The sequence below is a fragment of the Lupinus angustifolius genome, chromosome LG05, assembly GCF_001865875.1.
Source record: "Lupinus angustifolius cultivar Tanjil chromosome LG05, LupAngTanjil_v1.0, whole genome shotgun sequence".
Lineage (NCBI taxonomy): Eukaryota > Viridiplantae > Streptophyta > Magnoliopsida > Fabales > Fabaceae > Lupinus > Lupinus angustifolius.
In genome coordinates, this window is record NC_032013.1 from 23,480,298 (window position 1) to 23,499,428 (window position 19,131).

At 30.9% G+C, this 19,131-nt stretch overlaps 2 protein-coding genes across 3 annotated transcripts; one reads left to right on the top strand and one right to left on the bottom strand.

The window, feature by feature from the left end:
- On the bottom strand, positions 3,765-5,171 carry LOC109348239. 2 transcript variants are annotated; one of them, XM_019588551.1, is made up of 4 exons: positions 4,833-5,171; positions 4,614-4,675; positions 4,443-4,504; positions 3,765-4,335 (listed from the first exon to the last, which is right to left on the bottom strand). In XM_019588551.1, the coding sequence occupies exons 1-4, from the start codon at positions 4,978-4,980 to the stop codon at positions 3,873-3,875; spliced, it is 735 nt and encodes a 244-aa protein (XP_019444096.1). In that variant the 5' UTR covers positions 4,981-5,171; the 3' UTR covers positions 3,765-3,872. The 2 variants fall into 2 exon arrangements, with proteins under 2 accessions (XP_019444096.1, XP_019444097.1); XM_019588552.1 differs by having other exon boundaries at positions 3,765-4,337; positions 4,457-4,504; positions 4,833-5,164.
- On the top strand, positions 11,108-18,860 carry LOC109348240 (1-acyl-sn-glycerol-3-phosphate acyltransferase 2-like). Its single transcript, XM_019588553.1, has 11 exons — positions 11,108-11,414; positions 12,653-12,775; positions 13,928-13,967; positions 14,135-14,208; positions 14,683-14,742; positions 15,119-15,196; positions 15,407-15,565; positions 16,561-16,686; positions 17,379-17,471; positions 18,172-18,258; positions 18,364-18,860. The coding sequence occupies exons 1-11, from the start codon at positions 11,334-11,336 to the stop codon at positions 18,562-18,564; spliced, it is 1,122 nt and encodes a 373-aa protein (XP_019444098.1). The 5' UTR covers positions 11,108-11,333; the 3' UTR covers positions 18,565-18,860.

Consider the following 19,131-nt stretch of genomic DNA (forward strand, 5'->3'; position numbering starts at 1 on the left):
TCTATCATCTGGAAGATCATCTCACCCTCATACCTTCGAGATTCCGGAAATGGCTCAACAAGGTATGTTCTTCATCTTCACCATGAACTCATTTGGGGTTTCTTCGGTCTGGACCATGGATGTTCCATTCGGGTGTATGTATGGGCATACACATTAGGTTGTGGGAACAAAGCCATGGTCATAAGGACTTCCGCATTCACTCTATGGATTTCGGATGGAGAAGGAATTTCTCCAACATATGAGTGTAGGTTTAGTTCAAAAAAAAAATAGTAAATTTTCTTGCCATTTTAATATTTCTATTTATTTTGCTAATGAAGACAGAAAAAAAAATGATTTTAGTGAGGAAAGAAAATACATAAGTTCTTTGTTTTAATCAGAACAAATAATTATGATTTTAATGAAGAAAATGCTTATTTTTCAATCCTATGCAATAGACCCCATTCGATTCAAGGCCATCAATTTCTATAAACAACCCTGAAAGATGCACCACAACCCCATTCCCAATAATACATTATATTGAAGTAATAACATCATTATAGTTTTTTGGTGGTAGTAAAACATCATTATAATTATATGAAGTAATTCGGTTTAACCGGGTTTAACACAGTCAGACCGGAATTTCTCCAGTTTAAAGTGGTCCAACTCTCATTCGGTTAAGACTACAATATAAAGTCGTTTTCAAGTCCGTTTAGCGGTCAGACCGGTCGAACTGTCCAGTCCGGTTCTCACAACACTGCTATTTAGATACAAAGTGGAATCTTGAGCAGAAATGACTTAGTTGCAATTAGGAACAACCACACAGACCAGAGTACAATCAATCATCTCCTTAAATAAACCAACATAACAAGAATTGGAGAAGCATGTCAACACTAAGTGGAGCAGTGTTTTAAATGCAAACCACATCAAATGATATGACAGCCACTACAACCGCAAAAGTCATTATTGCAGACCAAATTAGCGGCATCAAACCACGACTTAAATTAAATGACGTCATAATGTACTATCCTAAATCATGTCAAGTTTTTATTTTTTGTATTTTTTATAGTACTCACAAGACTCTGAACTAAGAACTTAAAAATTTATCACTCACTAATAGCTGTTTAGTGATTTAGAATTTATTCATGCAAAAAAAAATCCCTTTGCTTTCAAGTTTCAACACTAACCCAACATGATAAAAATACTTAATTTCATTGAGTTCCCGAAACTACCCACGATTTATATCAAAGAGAAAAATGATAAAAAGTTAAAAAGGAGTGAAATTGATAGGGAAAGAGAAGAATAGATTTTATAGTACTTGACATCGAGCAACGATTTGAAAGTGTTGTGCTAAGATGTCAACTAGTTTACCTTTACCTTCATCGCCTCATTGAGTTTTTGTTAGTCGGTTAGTTAATTTGATTAGGGTAGTTAGTATTTTCTTTCCTTTATACAGATGATTCAATGTAACTTTGGAATTCAACTCAATAACATTTTCTCATTCTTTCTTATTCATCAAGAATCTCTCTTATTCATATCTCCTATCAGAGCATAATTATTTTTTAATCGCTTCTGCTTGTGACTCAATTCTTCCAAGATTCAAGAAAGATGAAGTCTTGGAAACAAAGAAGGAAATGTGAGGGTAAGAGAGATAGATACAAAACAGCAAAGTTATGAGTGTTATTAAGTTTGACAGAGACCCGATCTTTATATCAAGATAAGGCACTTGTGACATTGGAGACTCATGGCATGCTGATATTGGCAATAACCTTGAGGGAAAATTTGCTGCATAAGATGAGTTCAAGAACAACAGGCACATTAGTTCCCTTCAAAGATCAATACATTCTATTTCAAAGATAATTCAAGATTCATTCTTCTACATTCAAGATTCTGATTCTCTCACTTTCTCTTCTCCTCGTCATCCTCATCATGGAATCCACCATGTTTTACATGGTATGTCAAAGACTTCAACACGCAAGAAGCCGCAAGAGAGAAAAGTAGATTCTTCCATCATCATTTCATCAGAGAGTAACTTCACAAGCCTCAGATTCGAAAAGTGCAGAAGGAAAGGTTGCATGTGCATTTGCTGCTCAGAGGAGGCCTTAGATTCTCCTTGCTGCTTCTGGATGCGTTCTGATGCTATTTGCAATCATTTGTGGTGTTTGAAATTAGTTGTTTCAAGTTTCAAGATCAATGCAGTAGCTTGGAACCAATATTTTATTCTCCATGACAATAAGAATCTACACATTCTTTCATCTATTCCCCAAATATTTCTCATTTCTTTATTATTCTAGTTTTTTTACCTCTCTCTCATTAAATACACAACATTATAGTGTGTAATTTTTTCTCATTGAAACAACATATAAGGATCAAGATTAAGGTCCATTTATTTTCTCTCTTTCATCCGTTATGATTGGTTTGCTTTTGTCAAATAGATGGTTAAGCATCGGATGAAATTGTTTCTGCCAAATGGTGGTTAACCGTCAGTATTGCTTCACGTTCAGATTTCAAGACTGGGGGACGAAGATTCGCTCACCAGCAAGAGGAGATATTAGAGTATATCATCGCATTCAACACAATTATTTCAAGCTTGGAATGCTTGATACATTCCAACTTGCGGGGGAATGTTAAAATAATTGAGTTTTTGTTAGTCGGTTAGTTAATTTGATTAGGGTATTTAGTATTTTCTTCCCTTTATATAGATGATTCAATGTAACTTTGTAATTCAATTCAATTTAATAACATTTTCTCATTATTTCTTGTTCATCAAGAATCTCTTTATTCATGTCTACTACCATTTTAACAAATACTCTCGAAACGTGACTCAGCGAACCGATTTGACTCGGTGGTGAGCAACGGAGGAGAGAGGGGTTTGGCGGAGCATAGGACGGCGTTTGGGGTGGTGGGGTGGAAGGTGAAGAAGGGTTGTTGATGAAGAGAGTTGAAGATTGAGTGATTGGATGAGATTGAAAGGGTCATTGTGGTGCAAAACCACCACTGAAGAGAAGAAGAAAGAGAGTGAGTGAGTGACGCGGGGAACAAAAAAAAAAGACTGTCTTGTTTGAGTTTAGATTCACTTTTGTCACATGTAATTGCTGTAACGTAATGTTAGATCGGAGAATTAAAATGTCAAGATTCAAATTTTCGTAAGGAATACCTGTTGGGGAGATACGGTTACCCACCTAAATAAATTAGTTCATAGTTCCTTATTCATAAAGTAAAAGTATAGTATCAAAAAAATCATGCTAACCTTTATAGTTACAATTCACATTTTATTTTTCCTAGTTAAATTTCTGCAACAATTGGAGAAAAAATTTGTGCATGATTATTATAAGATAATTTTACATTATTATTGCATCGTACATCATTCATTTTTATTTAACTTTTAAAATATAAATAGTGTAAAACAAATAATAGATAATATAATTATAATAGATGAATATTATACTTAACAAGTTTGTGATATTATCTTAATCCATTAATATTCTCATTAGTATATGCTCATCTAAACTTTGTAGATCTAGGAAGGATTTGGAAGGAATAGCATATTCACTAGTACTATACTATATTTATTTTGTAGGCAAAATAAATTTAAAATTGCACTAATAACGGTTAGCCGTAAAAGATTATGTATCAAATTTGACTTTAAAACAAAAAACATAAAATTGCAGATTACATATTAAAAATATGATTTTATTTTTTTAAATAAATAATAATCAAATTGAAGTAAATGTATATGTCAAAACTTACAATATATCATTTTGATTATTGTAAATCTGCCAAAAACATCAAATTAAACCAGTATTGTTACTATACTCCTTCCTGATATAAATCAAAATCAGAATCCTATGTAACAAAAAATCAAATAAACTCAACTTCATTATTCAATTACTACACTACTTTCTATTTTTGACCTTAAGTAAAGGTACCCTTTCTTTGACCACAACCTCTTCCTTCTTCAGTTCCTCTGACACATCACTACTACTTGAACATTTCTCACTTTCTCCTTTTTTGTAATAACACTTTCTTGTTGATGCTAGCCTCTTCAATTCAGAGCAAAATCCAGTTATCTGATTCAAAATATCCCTACCACCAAGTAAATTCTGTGCTGAAAATGTACTCTTCAACTTTCTATCATTTTTCACTGGGTGCTTAGGAATTTTACTTTCTGACCTCATCAATGGCTTTTTTGGATTAGTGGTAATACCCTTTGGATTTGAAGAAGAAAAGTTTGGATTTGAAGAAGAAAAGTTTGGATTTTTATTCTCATTTTCTTCATTGGAGTTTCCAGAACAATTGGGTCTTCTAGATTTCTCAGATAACTTAACATAAGACCTTCCTTCAGGTGAAGAATTTTGCCTAATACAACAGCATGAAAAAAAGTTTAGCATTTTTGTATTCAACTTTTGTGTCCACAAATTCTCTTCTTTTTATTTTGCATAGAGATTCAGTTATATGGAACTTACCTTCGATATCTGTCTCTAAAAGGACGAATTTCAGAAAATGATGCAAATCTTAATAATTTGCCCTGCAAGATAAAAATGAAATGAAAACAAAAGGATTTATTACCTTGAGAATTTTGATGTTAATAACTTAAATTTATGAGAGTGAAAGAAATCAAATTTTTGGGTTGCTACCTTGGTATTTCTTGTGGCTGTTGATTTAAGAAAATCTTCAGCAGTTTTTGGATGTTTGCAATCTGCAATTGATCTTAAACTTAGCAATAAATATAGATAAACACATAATATTATTAGCATTTCAAATTGCATATTCACTAACATATTCAATAATATTCACTAACAACTTATCAGTTTCATATAGTGTAAATAAACAATTTGAAGTGCTAATAATCTAACCATGAGTGCAAAACCAGGCTTCATCATCAACATCTAGAACCTCATTTGAAGAAAGATCAACCCATTTAGGAGCATTGAAATTCTCATAAGCATCATCTTGAACAAATGTAGAATCAATGTTGTCCCAGTCAATGTTTTCTGGTTCCATCTACTTGAACAACCTGAGAAGTTAAATAGAAAAAAATGAGTTAGAAAAAGAGATGGATAAGCAAAATAAAAAGGAAAATAAAATATAAATAGTTAGAATTTGATTCAATTCTGAAGGTCCCAGGAAAAGTTATGCTATGTTGTTGAGAAGATTGGAATGAAGAGAAGAATGTGTGGGGTGTGGTTTCTATAGTGTAGCTAAAAACTATGATTCTGTAACGTTTGATGTATCATATTTTTTCACTTAGGATGTTTCAAACAAAAATTCGACCGTTGGGCCACTATGGTCCCTTTTGTATTTTTTTAATGATTTTAAACAGTTACTGTAAAATTAAGAAAAAATGTTGAAACTTGAAAAATCCAATTAATGACAGATAAGTTATGCTTGGACTTGATCCAATATAGAAAGACTGAAACAAAAAAGAGAGTAGTATTTGGAATCTCTCTGGTTTTTTTCAATTGTGAATTAGAGTTTTGAACTTAATTAATTCATTTACATGTGTGTTTGTGTATTCTAATAAGTATCAACTTGATGACTTAAACTCTTAAATATTGAACTTTGATTGTAATATATAATTTTAATTTTCAGACATGGAATTAATTAAGAATTATAAATTATGTCACATATTAATGGGTTAAAATTATATTTAATATCGTGGTATTGATATATGTAGGTAATATCGTCATTAGAGTGACTCATGTAAGAACAATTGTTATTGTCAGAAATGAGAATAATTAATATAATCATTTGATTATATTTGAATAATGAATATTAAAAGAAGTGATCATATGACAAATAACTAATTTTTAATTATAATCATTTATATATATAATTATAAGATCTATATTTATTGTTCTCATATGAGAATTATTCTTACCAGAGTCATTATTTTGATAAGGATGGAAAATTAGTAATCACAATAATAACAGGATGATAGTTATAGTAAGTAGTAACAACAATTATATTTGTTGTATTGTTATCCCTAAATAAATACATCAGTGAAAAAAGTTCATTAAATTTTATTCTAAATATGAAAAGGAGTCAAAACAAGAAATTAGAAATCGAATTACAATTCTAAATTTCAACTCCATGCTCAATTTCAAGTGTCATATGAGCAAAATTACATCAAAATAAGAAAGAAAAGTAGTAAATTTATAAGCATATAGAATATAATTATCTAAACTGGCTTCAGGTTCAACTTGATTGGGCCACATCAAAATGCCAAACCACTACCATAAATCTGACTCCATTATCTTAAAACAGTACTCAAATATAAGACCAAAATTTGTTTGATGATTAAAAAATTATTTAAAATATGAATTGTTAATTTATTTATTGCCACACGTGTTACCATAACAATTTCCAAAAATGGAGGGAGACATGGCTCTTTTGTATCCTTTTTATATGGAAGAATGTCACTTTCAAGTTTCAACTATCACTTAGAAGTTTTCTACCTCTAAAAAGAAGTTTTCGACCTCTAAAAACAAGTTTTTAGGAGTTTAATGGTGTTATTTGAATATTTTGTATTTTATATTTTTTTTTACACAGGTTAAATTATATCTATTTTTTACCTACTTTCATTTTTCATCTCGACATCTCAAAAAAATATAAATAAAAAAATCAAAGAAAAAAACAAGATATGATACACAACATAAGAAAAACAAGTGACTAGTAGATTCCTCCACCTGATTACAAAGAGAATAAAGAAGGGGTCTTAAGCACTTAATCCACCTCTATGAGCAAGGTTCATTTTAGTTGGTATCTCATCCAAGACAATTTTTTACACTAGGTACTTCATCTTCGTTGAAATATTACAAACCCAAAGTCTTTTGAAGAAAGTGAGGTCACGATTTCCTTCCACATTTTGTAGAGTTTGATAAATATTTCTAACCGTGTATTGTTCAATTGTCTCATGAATCAAAGTCCAAGTATCATCAGTTTTGTTTAGGCGTAAAGCCTTGAAGGTGTGTTAGGAGTTCTTCAAATTTCTGTTCCTACTAAGTGAACAAATTCATTCTCCATGAGAGACAACTATAAGTTATATGTCAAAATAACGTATTTTTGTGTTAATTAAAATCTCTTGGGCTTTCTTATCTAACAAAAATTATTTTGCTTGTTTCATGAATACTTCACCACTCCAAAGTCCCAACCACCAAATTCAATTCGATTCAATAAGAGTATAAGACAAACAAGTACAGCTACAAGTTTCTTTCATTTTTGTTGTTTTAGTAAATTTCAAGATTTTCTCCCATCCTTTATTTTCTAGATCTCAAGGTTGCTCTCTTCATGATAAATATTTATACATTATCATTTTATCACTTACTGTTTATATTTAATCATCGTTTATATTTAGTCATTGTTTACTCTTAATAAAAATAATACAAATGAATTATGAATAATATAATGACGGTGTATAAATTTTTATACTAACAGTACGTAGATATTACAAAACGTTATTATCAAAATCGATGTGCTCTTTCATGCTATTTTAGGTCACAAATGCATCGCTCCAAAACATAACCTCATTTTTACACTGATGATGTAAGTGTTTTATACATTATTATTGTATAATTATACCATTAATAATTAATCATTATTGACTCTAAAAAAAGGTAATATAAATAAATTGTGAATAATATTCTCTTTCATTACCAATACATAGATATTACACAATATTATTATGAGAATCGATATGCTCTTTCATGCTATATTTTAGGTCACAAATACATGCTCAATGGCTCCAAAACATATAAAGTTAAGAAGATTGATGAACAACCCATTTTTTTTGGTTCTAGTGTCAATTTCATCTCAAAACAAAGAAATGTGACAAATCTATATGGAGGTTCTATCCATCAATGCATAAATGAAAAGGTTGGTGAGGTTGGCACTAATTTACTTATTGTGGCCAAAGACTTTCCAAATGTACATCGACCAAGAAATAAAGCCTTAAATAAATAATTTTTTGGGCAACAAAATTAAATAACAACAACTAACATTATGGTAACCCATTCACCTAAATTTGAACCCATTTCTGTAAAGTGCAAATGAACAAAAATAGCATTAAATCAAGACCCACCATTTAGTAGAATTTGACTTCACAACTTACCTAACTACCCCGCTACAATGAACTAAATTTGTTGTGTATATTTAATCTAAGGTTAGGATTTATAAAGGTTCAAAACATAGAGTAGCTACATGCATGTTGGATAGCTCTTATTCTATAGTATATTTATTATAGGGAAAAGTGTATATAACCCACTTAAACTTTATCTCTTTTGTAAGTAGGAAGATAAAATTATAATCTTATAATATTATCTTAAAACAATAAATATCATATTTGATGTACTTCACTCCTTATATACCTTTTGATATTTTATATCATGTTAAATCAAATATATGTTTTGGAAATTTAATACACATTTATAATTTTCATTCTACTAATTATATCATTGTTTATTATTCTCTTTTCACCTTTTATTTCTTTTTCATTCAACTAATGTATATTAAATGAAGTTATTTTAGTTCAAATTATATTGAATTGTCATATCATTTATTAACTTTTAAATTATATTTGTAATATTCATACATTATTAATATAAAAATTTATATATATTGAGCACATCACTCACCATTCATTTATATTATTTTTTTAAAGAGTTTATAATGATTAAACATGATTGGTAGATGATGAGAAGAAAAAATATATAAAACTCATACGTTGTCACTGAAACATTTTTTTCTCTCTTAAATTATATATAATAAGCGATCAAAACAATTGGAAGAGATGAAATAAAAAGTCACGATATATTGGGGGCAAGATAAATAGATAATCAAAATTTAATTCCGTAAGGTATGCATTCACCTTCATTATTTTTAGTGCTGCCATTACTATAGAAAATAATACAAACACATTACATACTACCATGTTAGTCATTTATGGGAATCATCGACCCTTATGGGTTGCTGGTCATAGTTGTTGGATACTTTAGATATTTACTCTAATACCATTGGGCCATTTCTAAAACTAATTTTTTAGAGATAAAACTTTTATCTATATGGTTAGAATGGATAAGTACAATTAGATATGACATGAGTGATATAAATTTTTATTATGTTAAACGTTTGATGCACATGAGATATAAATGATGGGAGAATATGATATAAATTATAAGAGAAATAACATAATATTTGCTCACTACGAAAATTTATACAAATTATTATATTATTTATCATTCATTTATATATAGTAATATTTTGGAAAGTAATAATGAGGGTAGGTGGTGGCATTTAGGTGTTGGTAGGTAGTGTTAGTGTGGTGATGGAGGTGTACATGTTCATTCCAAGCTTTTAAGTCTTGCAATATTAGTGTATAATAATATTATAATTATGATTTTAAATTATGGTGGCATGTGACTTTATTCTTTTCATTTTGGCTACATTAATGTATGTACTTTTTAGCATGTAAATTCTTTATAGAAAAGAATAGTTTTTTAATATATAACCAATGACACCATTTAATTTATTAAAAAAAATGATAAATATGCATTAGAAATTGATATTTATGTATCAATGAGTTTTATTTATCAAATTTACACACAATTTTTTTTAGTAAATTAAGATATGAAACCCAAAAAAAAATGTAATATTTTATCTCTTGTCCATTTTTTTACATATTATATATGATGTGTTAGGCTTTTGGTTCCCATATTAGTATGAAATTCATAGTTCTAATTAAGCTATGCGAAATGACAACGACAGTATTATTGATGATATTAAGGGGTGAATACTTATATGGAGAATAAGGATGAATAACATATGGTAATAAGTCAATATGATAAGTTTAACTTATTTTATGGATCAACCAATATGACAAACTAATGAAGCGATTAACTTTATCTTCTACTCCTAATTTTATTAAAATTAGTTAAGTTTAGATAACTTTTCTCATATTTAAAAATACTACCTATTACTATTTTATTTTCTTGCATAATTAATAGTTTTGAAATCAACAAACTTTTAGTTTCATTCCATCATTAAAGGCACTATTGGTGTGTCCATTCGGTTTTTCCTTAATCGGCAACAACAAAATGAAGATAGATAATATATTCAAAAAGATTAAGATAAGAGAATAAATAATTAATAGAAAGGATGAAATATCTGTATATTGACGGTGTAAAAATTTATAAATAGTTGGTGCATTATCTACAATTCATTTGGATTATTTTTTAGAAAGACAACAATGATTGAAAATAAATGGTAGATGATATAATGACAGTGTAAAAACTCTAAACTCTTACACCATCATTGTATACATATTTTTCTCTAGTATAAATGATAAATGACCTCATTTATTTTTCCTATTTTTTATTAATTATATATATCCATTTTTAATATAGTTTTCAATATTAAACTAAATAGGCTATTAGCCAATAAAACATTGATATATTGGTTAAAACATTATTAAATGTCCTTATACATCAAAATTTAAAAGGTTCATTCAGGTGAAAGTCATTATTAAGATATTATGCACCCTAAGGGATTAATACTACTTTACCAATATTGTAATAACGATGAAGGGTTACTTTTGGGTAGGATAGGAAAGAAACATAATAAACAACTTTGAATCAGAGTTTAGCTCGTTTCAGTCTAATAAGTATTTGTTCAGTTTGAAATTCGATTTAAGTTTAATACGAGTTATTTTTTTAAGTCGAGTTTGACTATATTAAAGTTTGTGAAATATTCAGTTAAGCTCAAATTGATTTATTTGGACAACTCAAATAATTAATTTATTTATAAAAAAATATTATGAAAGATTATATATATAAATATAATCTTATTTATATAACAAACATAAAAATAATGCATGAGTCAATGAAAGCATAAAAAATTAGTTATATATATATATATATATCAAATAAGTTTATGAATCTAACGAGTCGAACTATATTTATCTTAAATTCAACTCGTTTATTTAACAAATTTAAATTTTAACTCAAATTTATCTCATTTGATGTATAAACCAAATTTAAAAAAAAACCTGAATAGTCCATCTTACTAAAGTTGTATGAATTGGTTATATGATTCCACACGCACATCGTGTTTTCCCTATTTTTTGTGTGGTTCTCTATTTGCGTTTTATTTCATCTTCTCCAATTCACCCAAAACATTGGTTGAGGTTGCCGTTCTTTTATTTCTAACATTTTCAACACTCTCAAAAACAAAACACACACGTTTCATAATAATAATAAAAATAAATAAAATCCATTTTCATCAAACCTTTCTCTCTCTCTCTCTGCATCTGTTATATAAATCTGTGTTCTGTGAAAGAAAGAGAGAGAAGAGAAAAATAAGCTATGGCTGTTGCAGCTGCAACTATCGTTGTGCCATTGAGCTTGCTCTTCTTTGCTTCAGGTCTCGTTGTTAATCTCATTCAGGTATTTTTTTCATTCATTTTCACCATTTTTTTATATTCTAATTTCTGGGTTTCTAATATTATTGTTACTATTGCATGTTTTGTTTATTATCTGTGAGATGAAATGGGATCCATGTTATTAGATTCAATATGCAAATCTACATTCTTTTTTCAATTTACTCTTGCATTTGCTTACCTATGATTTTTTCTATACCCAATTTATATTATTATTATTATTATTAGTGTAATTGGTTCAATGAACAAGAGGGGTTTCTCTAACTATAGGATATGTTTGGTTAATGGATTTGAATGATATTTAGGTTCTATTTTTTGGATTGTTTGGTTTTGGATGAAATGATACTGAGTTTTGTTACTGTGGTGCAGATCCTCTTCATTTTTTATATTTCATTTCCATTTCTTTCATTTGAAAGTCTGCAATTTTTTATCCAACATTAATGTTTTTTTTTATCATTTAGATAAATTATTCGAGGGATTTGATATGGATTTGTTCTATATGGGAGCATTGGGTAGAATGAGATTGAACCAACTTATCATTCATTCTATTGTGTCATAAAATATCCAAACAATCGTACAGTAGCTTTGTTCCATTCCATTTCAGTTTTCACCCATCGGTAAATATCCAACATTTCGGGACTTCTTTTGCTAGGATATTGTCAAAATCAAATCTTTGGGTTAGTGTATACTTTGGTGTCCCTTCAAACTTCCGTAGTCATTACTTCATATACATAATTAGATATAGCCATTCATATGATTCTGTCATTACAGTCTCAGTAAAACGTGTTTATGGATAAAGAGAAACAATGAGATAGAGGGTTGTTCCATGTTTATTGTCGAGGAATTTGATATGAATGCTCGCCAAAATTAAGGTAGTACTTGATGGTACATTTTGTGAAAGGCTTAAGTAGTTCGTAGGAACTGATTGGAATTGATGTTTTGTTACTTCAAAATTTGAAAAGGAGCCACCTTTGCTTTTCCTAGTATTTTTGCTTTCCACAATATTTAACAAAAAAGAATGTTCTACTAGCATACTGAAGGAGTTAAAGAACTATTTTCCCATTTGTGTTAATTTTTTTATCATCAATGCCAATTGGGTGCGCAAAAGTTGTTTATATCTTTTTGTTACCTGAAATTAGACGCAAATGAGTCTGAATGAAAAAGTTAAACATTCAAGAAAGATCTTGAATTACGTCAATTGTTTAATACTTCAATTTGACCTCTTGTCTACTTTTTTGGTTCCAGGCAGTATGCTATGTCCTTGTACGGCCATTGTCAAAGAATTTATACAGACGGATCAATCGGACAGTGGCAGAACTGTTATGGCTGGAACTCGTATGGATTATTGATTGGTGGGCAGGAGTTAAGGTGTTTAACCAGTCTCAACTTTTATGCAGTCTTGTTTTTTGCACTATTATCGCTTGAGTTTGGTTAGTTTTACTTACTTTTCAGCAATGTTGTCTTTGCTTTTGCATGTTGCTTTTTGTATGTTGTATTTGACAACATGTGGAATTCGGTCTCTATAATTCTTAAAATTATTCTTTGTTACGAGCTTACCCTGTTCCTGTGATTTGTTAAGGTTTGACACTGGCAACCTGGTTACCTTGTACTTGTGTCACTTACGAGACTCAATATGTTACGAGCTGAGTTTATGCTGTATTTCGTATAATTAGACCTAAATATTTATGTGAATGTTGTTTCGTTAGGAAATAAACCTGTTTCTAGCTGGTACTTATTTTTCATGTAAGGAATTTAATTGAGCAATGGAAACTTAGTGTCCACCTTCCCATGGTTTATGCAGCAGCAATAGCCAGAATTATAATTATTGAATTTTGTATTTTTTTAATGTTGGCATGCTACTTTTATAGTGGTATATAGTCTGAAGGGTTAGAAGGTTTTTTATCTTTCGTATTGATATTCTAATATTTGTCCTACTTCTTGATCAATGCAGAAGTAAAAACCATGAAAGAGGTATAGATTTAGAGAGAGACTGGATTAATACTTACTAGGCATGGTCTGCCATTCAATTTAGTCCATAGTTTATCATTTTTTTATTTCTCTTTTTATAATAAAGTTTCTGTTTTATTCAAATTAAATATTAAGTGAAGGAGATATTGCTTTACTCTAATTATGCATTTGGAGCAATTGGAAAGGTTAGGCCATTGGACTATTCTTCCAATAGCTCCTTTTGAGATCAGTTTCTTTCAAACAATATTAATTGTTTGTGGTTGGTTGATTGTAGCCATTGCATATGCAACTCAAGGAAATTATATTCTTTCGATATATTTTTTCTGTTGTTTAATACTTTCAATCCATCTAGTGGAAAAGGCTTGGTTGTTGTTGTAATTAATACATTCGAGAAATCTGATCTTATCAAAGCCTTTCCTACTAGGTGGGGTTGGCTAGATGGGTCAAATGATGTTGTTGTGTTGTAATGAGGACTTCATGAAATGTATTTAGTTGTTTTTTTCTGTTGCATCGAAATAATCTAATCTTTCATATTGAACATTCTGGCTCCAGGTCCAAGTATTCGCAGATCGTGAAACCCTTCGTTTGATGGGTAAGTCTTTTGCTATCCCATGCATTTGGTGTTTTGTTGCATCTGTCCCCCCTTCAATTTTTCTTCTTCTTGTACATGTATACTTGTCTTCTAGAAAGGAAAATGGGAATTTCTGGGACAACATTTGCTTTCATATAAATCATCTGATCCTGTTTTGAATTTTCCAGGTAAAGAGCATGCACTTGTCATATGCAATCACAGAAGTGATATTGATTGGCTCGTTGGGTGGGTTTTAGCTCAGGTGATTATCTTCTTTGGTATGACCATTTCCACATCTTTATTGCAAGGAAAATTAATCCAAATTCACTCGCGTGTAGCACAAGTAGCTTATTTCATTTAAAGGTGTCAACTTTTTATTTTTTATATCATCATAAGAAGGACACATTTTAGGCTTATGCAAGTTTGCGCTGTTATAAAGAAATATTGATTGGCTTTTTTGGATGGCTTTTAGTTCAGGTGATTATCTTCTTTGGTATGACCATTTCCACATCTTTAATGCAAGCAAATTAATCCAAATTCACTTGTGTGTAGCACAAGTAGCATTCATTTAAATGTGTCAATTTTTTTGTATCACCATGCTAGAGCAGTAGGACACATTTTAAGTTTATGCATGTTTGTGCTGTTATAAGAGAAATATGGCATTTTTTATTTTTGAGATATATTTTATTTGGTTTGTGTTTAAACTGCTGATTGGTTATTCATTATTATTGAACAGCGTTCAGGTTGCCTTGGCAGCAGTCTTGCTGTTATGAAGAAATCATCAAAGTTTCTGCCGGTATACTTCATAATGACTTGTACTGTTTTGTAAAAATAAAGTAGAATGGTTCTTTTATTATTCAATTCTTATGAAGACACACACTTTAGAGGATCTTAATCCTTAAAAACTGTAACACATATTTCACTCTCTTTCATATTTCCAAAACAATAATGGGAAGCTTTCAAGTAGTCATTCATGATGTGGTTTTCTCTTTTAGATCATTTCAAATATAGTGAGCTACTGGGTGAAATTCACCTTGCTTCAAAGTTTTTATCACCTATGAATAGTTTTATCTCATACTTAGCATAAACAGGGAATTAGAGGTTTGATTTTTTTGCTTATGATATCTCAATTATTTACTGTCTATGCTATATGATAAGTTCTACATATGCAGGTCATTGGCTGGTCAATGTGGTTTTCTGAGTATCTTTTTCTCGAGAGAAGTTGGGCTAAGGATGAAAAAACATTGAAGGTACAAGTTATCAAGATATAATTTCATCATGCACTTTATGATCATATGATAAGAGATTTTTTTGTGTGTTATTGATGTTTTCATTCTTATGCATCAATATATAAAATGACCATAAATTCTTTCTCCCTCTCCCTCTATGTGTGTGTGTGTTTTAAAGCTGTTTGATTGCTTTCGGAACCTCATTTTAATGTTTCATTATCATCTCTGCAGTCAGGCATCCAGCGACTGAGTGATTACCCTCTACCCTTTTGGTTGGCTCTATTTGTAGAAGGAACACGCTTTACACAAGCCAAACTTTTAGCTGCTCAAGAATATGCATCCTCCACCGGATTGCCTATTCCTAGAAACACTTTGATTCCTAGAACTAAGGTGAAATATGAACTTCTGATCTTATTTGTTTTCTTCCTGCACTAGCTTTTCTTTTTTTATATTGGAATCTGTGCGAGATGAATCTGGTTTAGCTATCATGCTCAACTATTCTATGTTTGCATTTATTCACTTGCAAACCTTAGCAGGTTTGTTGATGAAATTATGTTACTATTGTATTGCTTATAGTTAGGTTCACATCATTCTGCTTGAAAGGGTAGCTCAAGGGTTAATTGAGTTGATGTTCTTGTGGATAACCCATTTTGAGCAACATGCTAGATTCATATGGATATAACTTATGTGTTTTGCATTACTAGTTGAAAATCCACAAAATTTCAGCTTTTACCCTGATCAATTTATGCTGTATTTTGAATTGCATTAAGCCGGACTACATTTTTTCTGGGCATAATTGGTTTAATGCTCTACTTTGATCAGTTTCTGATAGTTAATTACAAAGATCTTGGTAAAAACAAAAAGGGTATAATGTGCTGCTTCGGCAATCCTTTGGTGTATTTGGTTGGAGCAGCATGCTTGTACCTTTGAAGGTGTCTATCTACCCCTACACTTGTTAGGAATATGATTGTGTTTATAGCCGTTTAGCCTTTCTTTGGTGTTCTTCCAGTGGTTTCAATATAGTTTCCATTATTAATATGCATAACAATTGGGTAAAGTCGGTGCATTGCTATGCTTTTATGTTCTCTGATGTATTTGGGTTTTTATGTATCATGTATGATATATTGTCCTCCTAAAAGAATTGTATAAAACTACTAGGTATGAGGTAGTTAACATGTTTTTGAATTCTCCGGCTTCTCTTTCGCTATCAAGTTCATAACTTAAATTGTCTTGATTACTCTACCTTACTTCTTGGTTCTCACACGTTTACATGAGTAACAACTCGTTCAATCTGACTTATTGAATCATAATTGGCTGCTGCTGTCCATTATATTAGGTCTCATTGTTCCTTCTCTGAACTTTTTACACAATTTTGTTGCTTTCAGGGTTTTGTTGCTGCAGTAAGTCAAATGCGCTCATTTGTTCCTGCCGTATATGATATAACAATGTCCATCCCCAAGAGTTCACCTACTCCTACTATGCTGAGACTCTTAAAGGGGCAACCTTCAGTGGTAAGCCAATCAAAATGTAACTCAAGTGTCATTCAATGTGTTATTGTGACTTTCATTTGAAATTCTTCTCTATCAACAAATTACATATTTGTGATTTGGTTGAATTTCTCTTTCGGAAATTGTCAATAGCTCCATCCTTTTGTTTTGAGGAAGTTTATTCTGTTGCACCAATATATGATTATAGTAATTCATGTCAGAGTATGTAACTGCAGACATTAAACCATGTCGGACTCACAATAGGAGTTGTATGTACAAGTGCATGTTATTCTGTGCATGTTATTCTGTACATGTTATTTTATCTGATTTTGACACTGGTATTAATACCAAGGTATTTCTCTAACTGATTTTGGCAAATGCTTGATATGAAAAAAGCAGGTAGAGGTTAGGAGGCTTTTGCATTACTGAAAATTCTTCCTTTTCGAGGATAGAGTTGTATTTTTTGGAAATTGAATGCGATTTTTGGATTGGGGGGTTTCCTTAATACCATGGTCAAACATATAATCTTCTGTTTTAACTTCAGGATCTTGGTGGTACTGTTGTTTGAATAATACTAAAGCCTTTATGTTGTTCTTTCAATAGCCTTTGCTTTAACTTGTTTGAGTTCATTAAGAAGATTCCTAATTTCCTTCCTAAATCTTATGCTATTTTATAGAACGTGTTTTTTAATTAATAATGTACTGAATTTACCACAGGTGCATGTTCATATCAAGCGGCATTTGATGAAGGAATTACCCGAAACGGATGAATCTGTTGCTCAATGGTGTCGTGATGTATTTGTGGCCAAGGTGGGTTCCTACTGAACTTCTTTTGCTGTTTTATGTTTTCCGCTTATTTAAACCAGGGTCGACATACAAGTAACAATGGTATACTTGTTCAGTTTTTGTTAAAAAAACTATAATCCACGGTAGACTTTGAAAAGAGAAGTGCTAGATAGTACGACACCGATCTGCAATGAATAGAGACTGATGAACTTTAATCAAGGAGAGAGGAAGAGGAAGTTATGAAAATCATGTGGGTCAATGGTAAAAGGGGTAGTTAGAAAACACAGCTAGCCTATCAAATGCTTCATATACAATGACAAAAATGATTATCGAAACATTCAGCATTCCTCTTTTGAAAAATCGTGCACAATGTCTACTGGTGCTGTAGACTTCATGGGCCGGTTTGTTTAGGACTTTCAACAAAGTGATCCTCCAAATTTTATTTTGTAGAAATCTTATTGTGAGATGTTAAAGAACATTTTAGAAGTGATCAAGCATATGTCAGTAATATATTTTTGTAGAAAAAACTTAACAAATAGTCCTTATATATTCTTGGACCATTTGGTATAGTAAAATAATAATAATATGCTAATAATGGCTTCTCCACTAGCAGGGGTAAGATTGCATACATCTATTATCCTCAGAGCCCCACTAAGTGGGAGTCTCGTGCACTGGGCCGCCCTTTTACTAATTTTATCTACTCTTTTACCACTTGGTACATTAGGATGCATTGTTGGACAAACATATAGCTGAGGATACTTTCAGTGGTCAAGAGTCGCAGGATAGCGGTCGACCGATAAAGTCTCTCGTGGTAAGATAGTTTTCTCAATGTCTAATCCTTCTACAACCTTTTCTATCACTAACCTTTTGTCTATAGATGTTTTACTATAAACCACTAATCTCATGTTGAGAACAGGTTGCAATATCTTGGGCTTGTCTTGTTATTGCTGGGTTTATAAAGTTCCTCCAATGGTCTTCACTACTATCATCATGGAAAGGTGTTGCATTTTCATCATTTGGTTTGGCAGTTGTTACTGCTCTCATGCAAATCTTGATTCGATTTTCACAGTCCGAACGGTCAACCCCGGCCAAGGTTGTCCCTGCAAAGAAAGACTGAACAATAGGAGGATAGTAATGACAAACATCATTAGACTTCAACACTTGTTGCCTAAACTAGAATCTTGCATACATAGGTAGGGACTTCATTTTCAATCATATTTTGGTGAACTAAAAACTTGCATTTATGTGTGTTTAGGGACCCACGAAATATCCATTGTTTTTGTTGCTTTGGGAAGTTACCCTATGTTATGTGTATTTGATTCTACTATAGAGTATTGGACATTACTCTAGTACACATTTATTTTTCCTGGGTTGTTCCCAGACTGAGTTATTAAAATTTCATTGGCAGCTACATATATTTAGTTGATTTTTATGGCACCAAAGTGCTGACACTTGATGCCATTACTAAATGAGAAATTGCATCTGCCCAGTTTATTTTCTTGTAGCCTCTTTCCCACTTCCTTTTTGTGCCGTAAATTTTTTTGGTATAATTAATGATATCCCCTTAGTATATAGGTAATGAATTAATTCATTTGGGGTGCGTGATTGTCTCTCGATTACAGATATTGAGTATTTATTATTTTAGTCTATCTGTTAATTCAGTTGGAAATGCCTTGCTTGATAT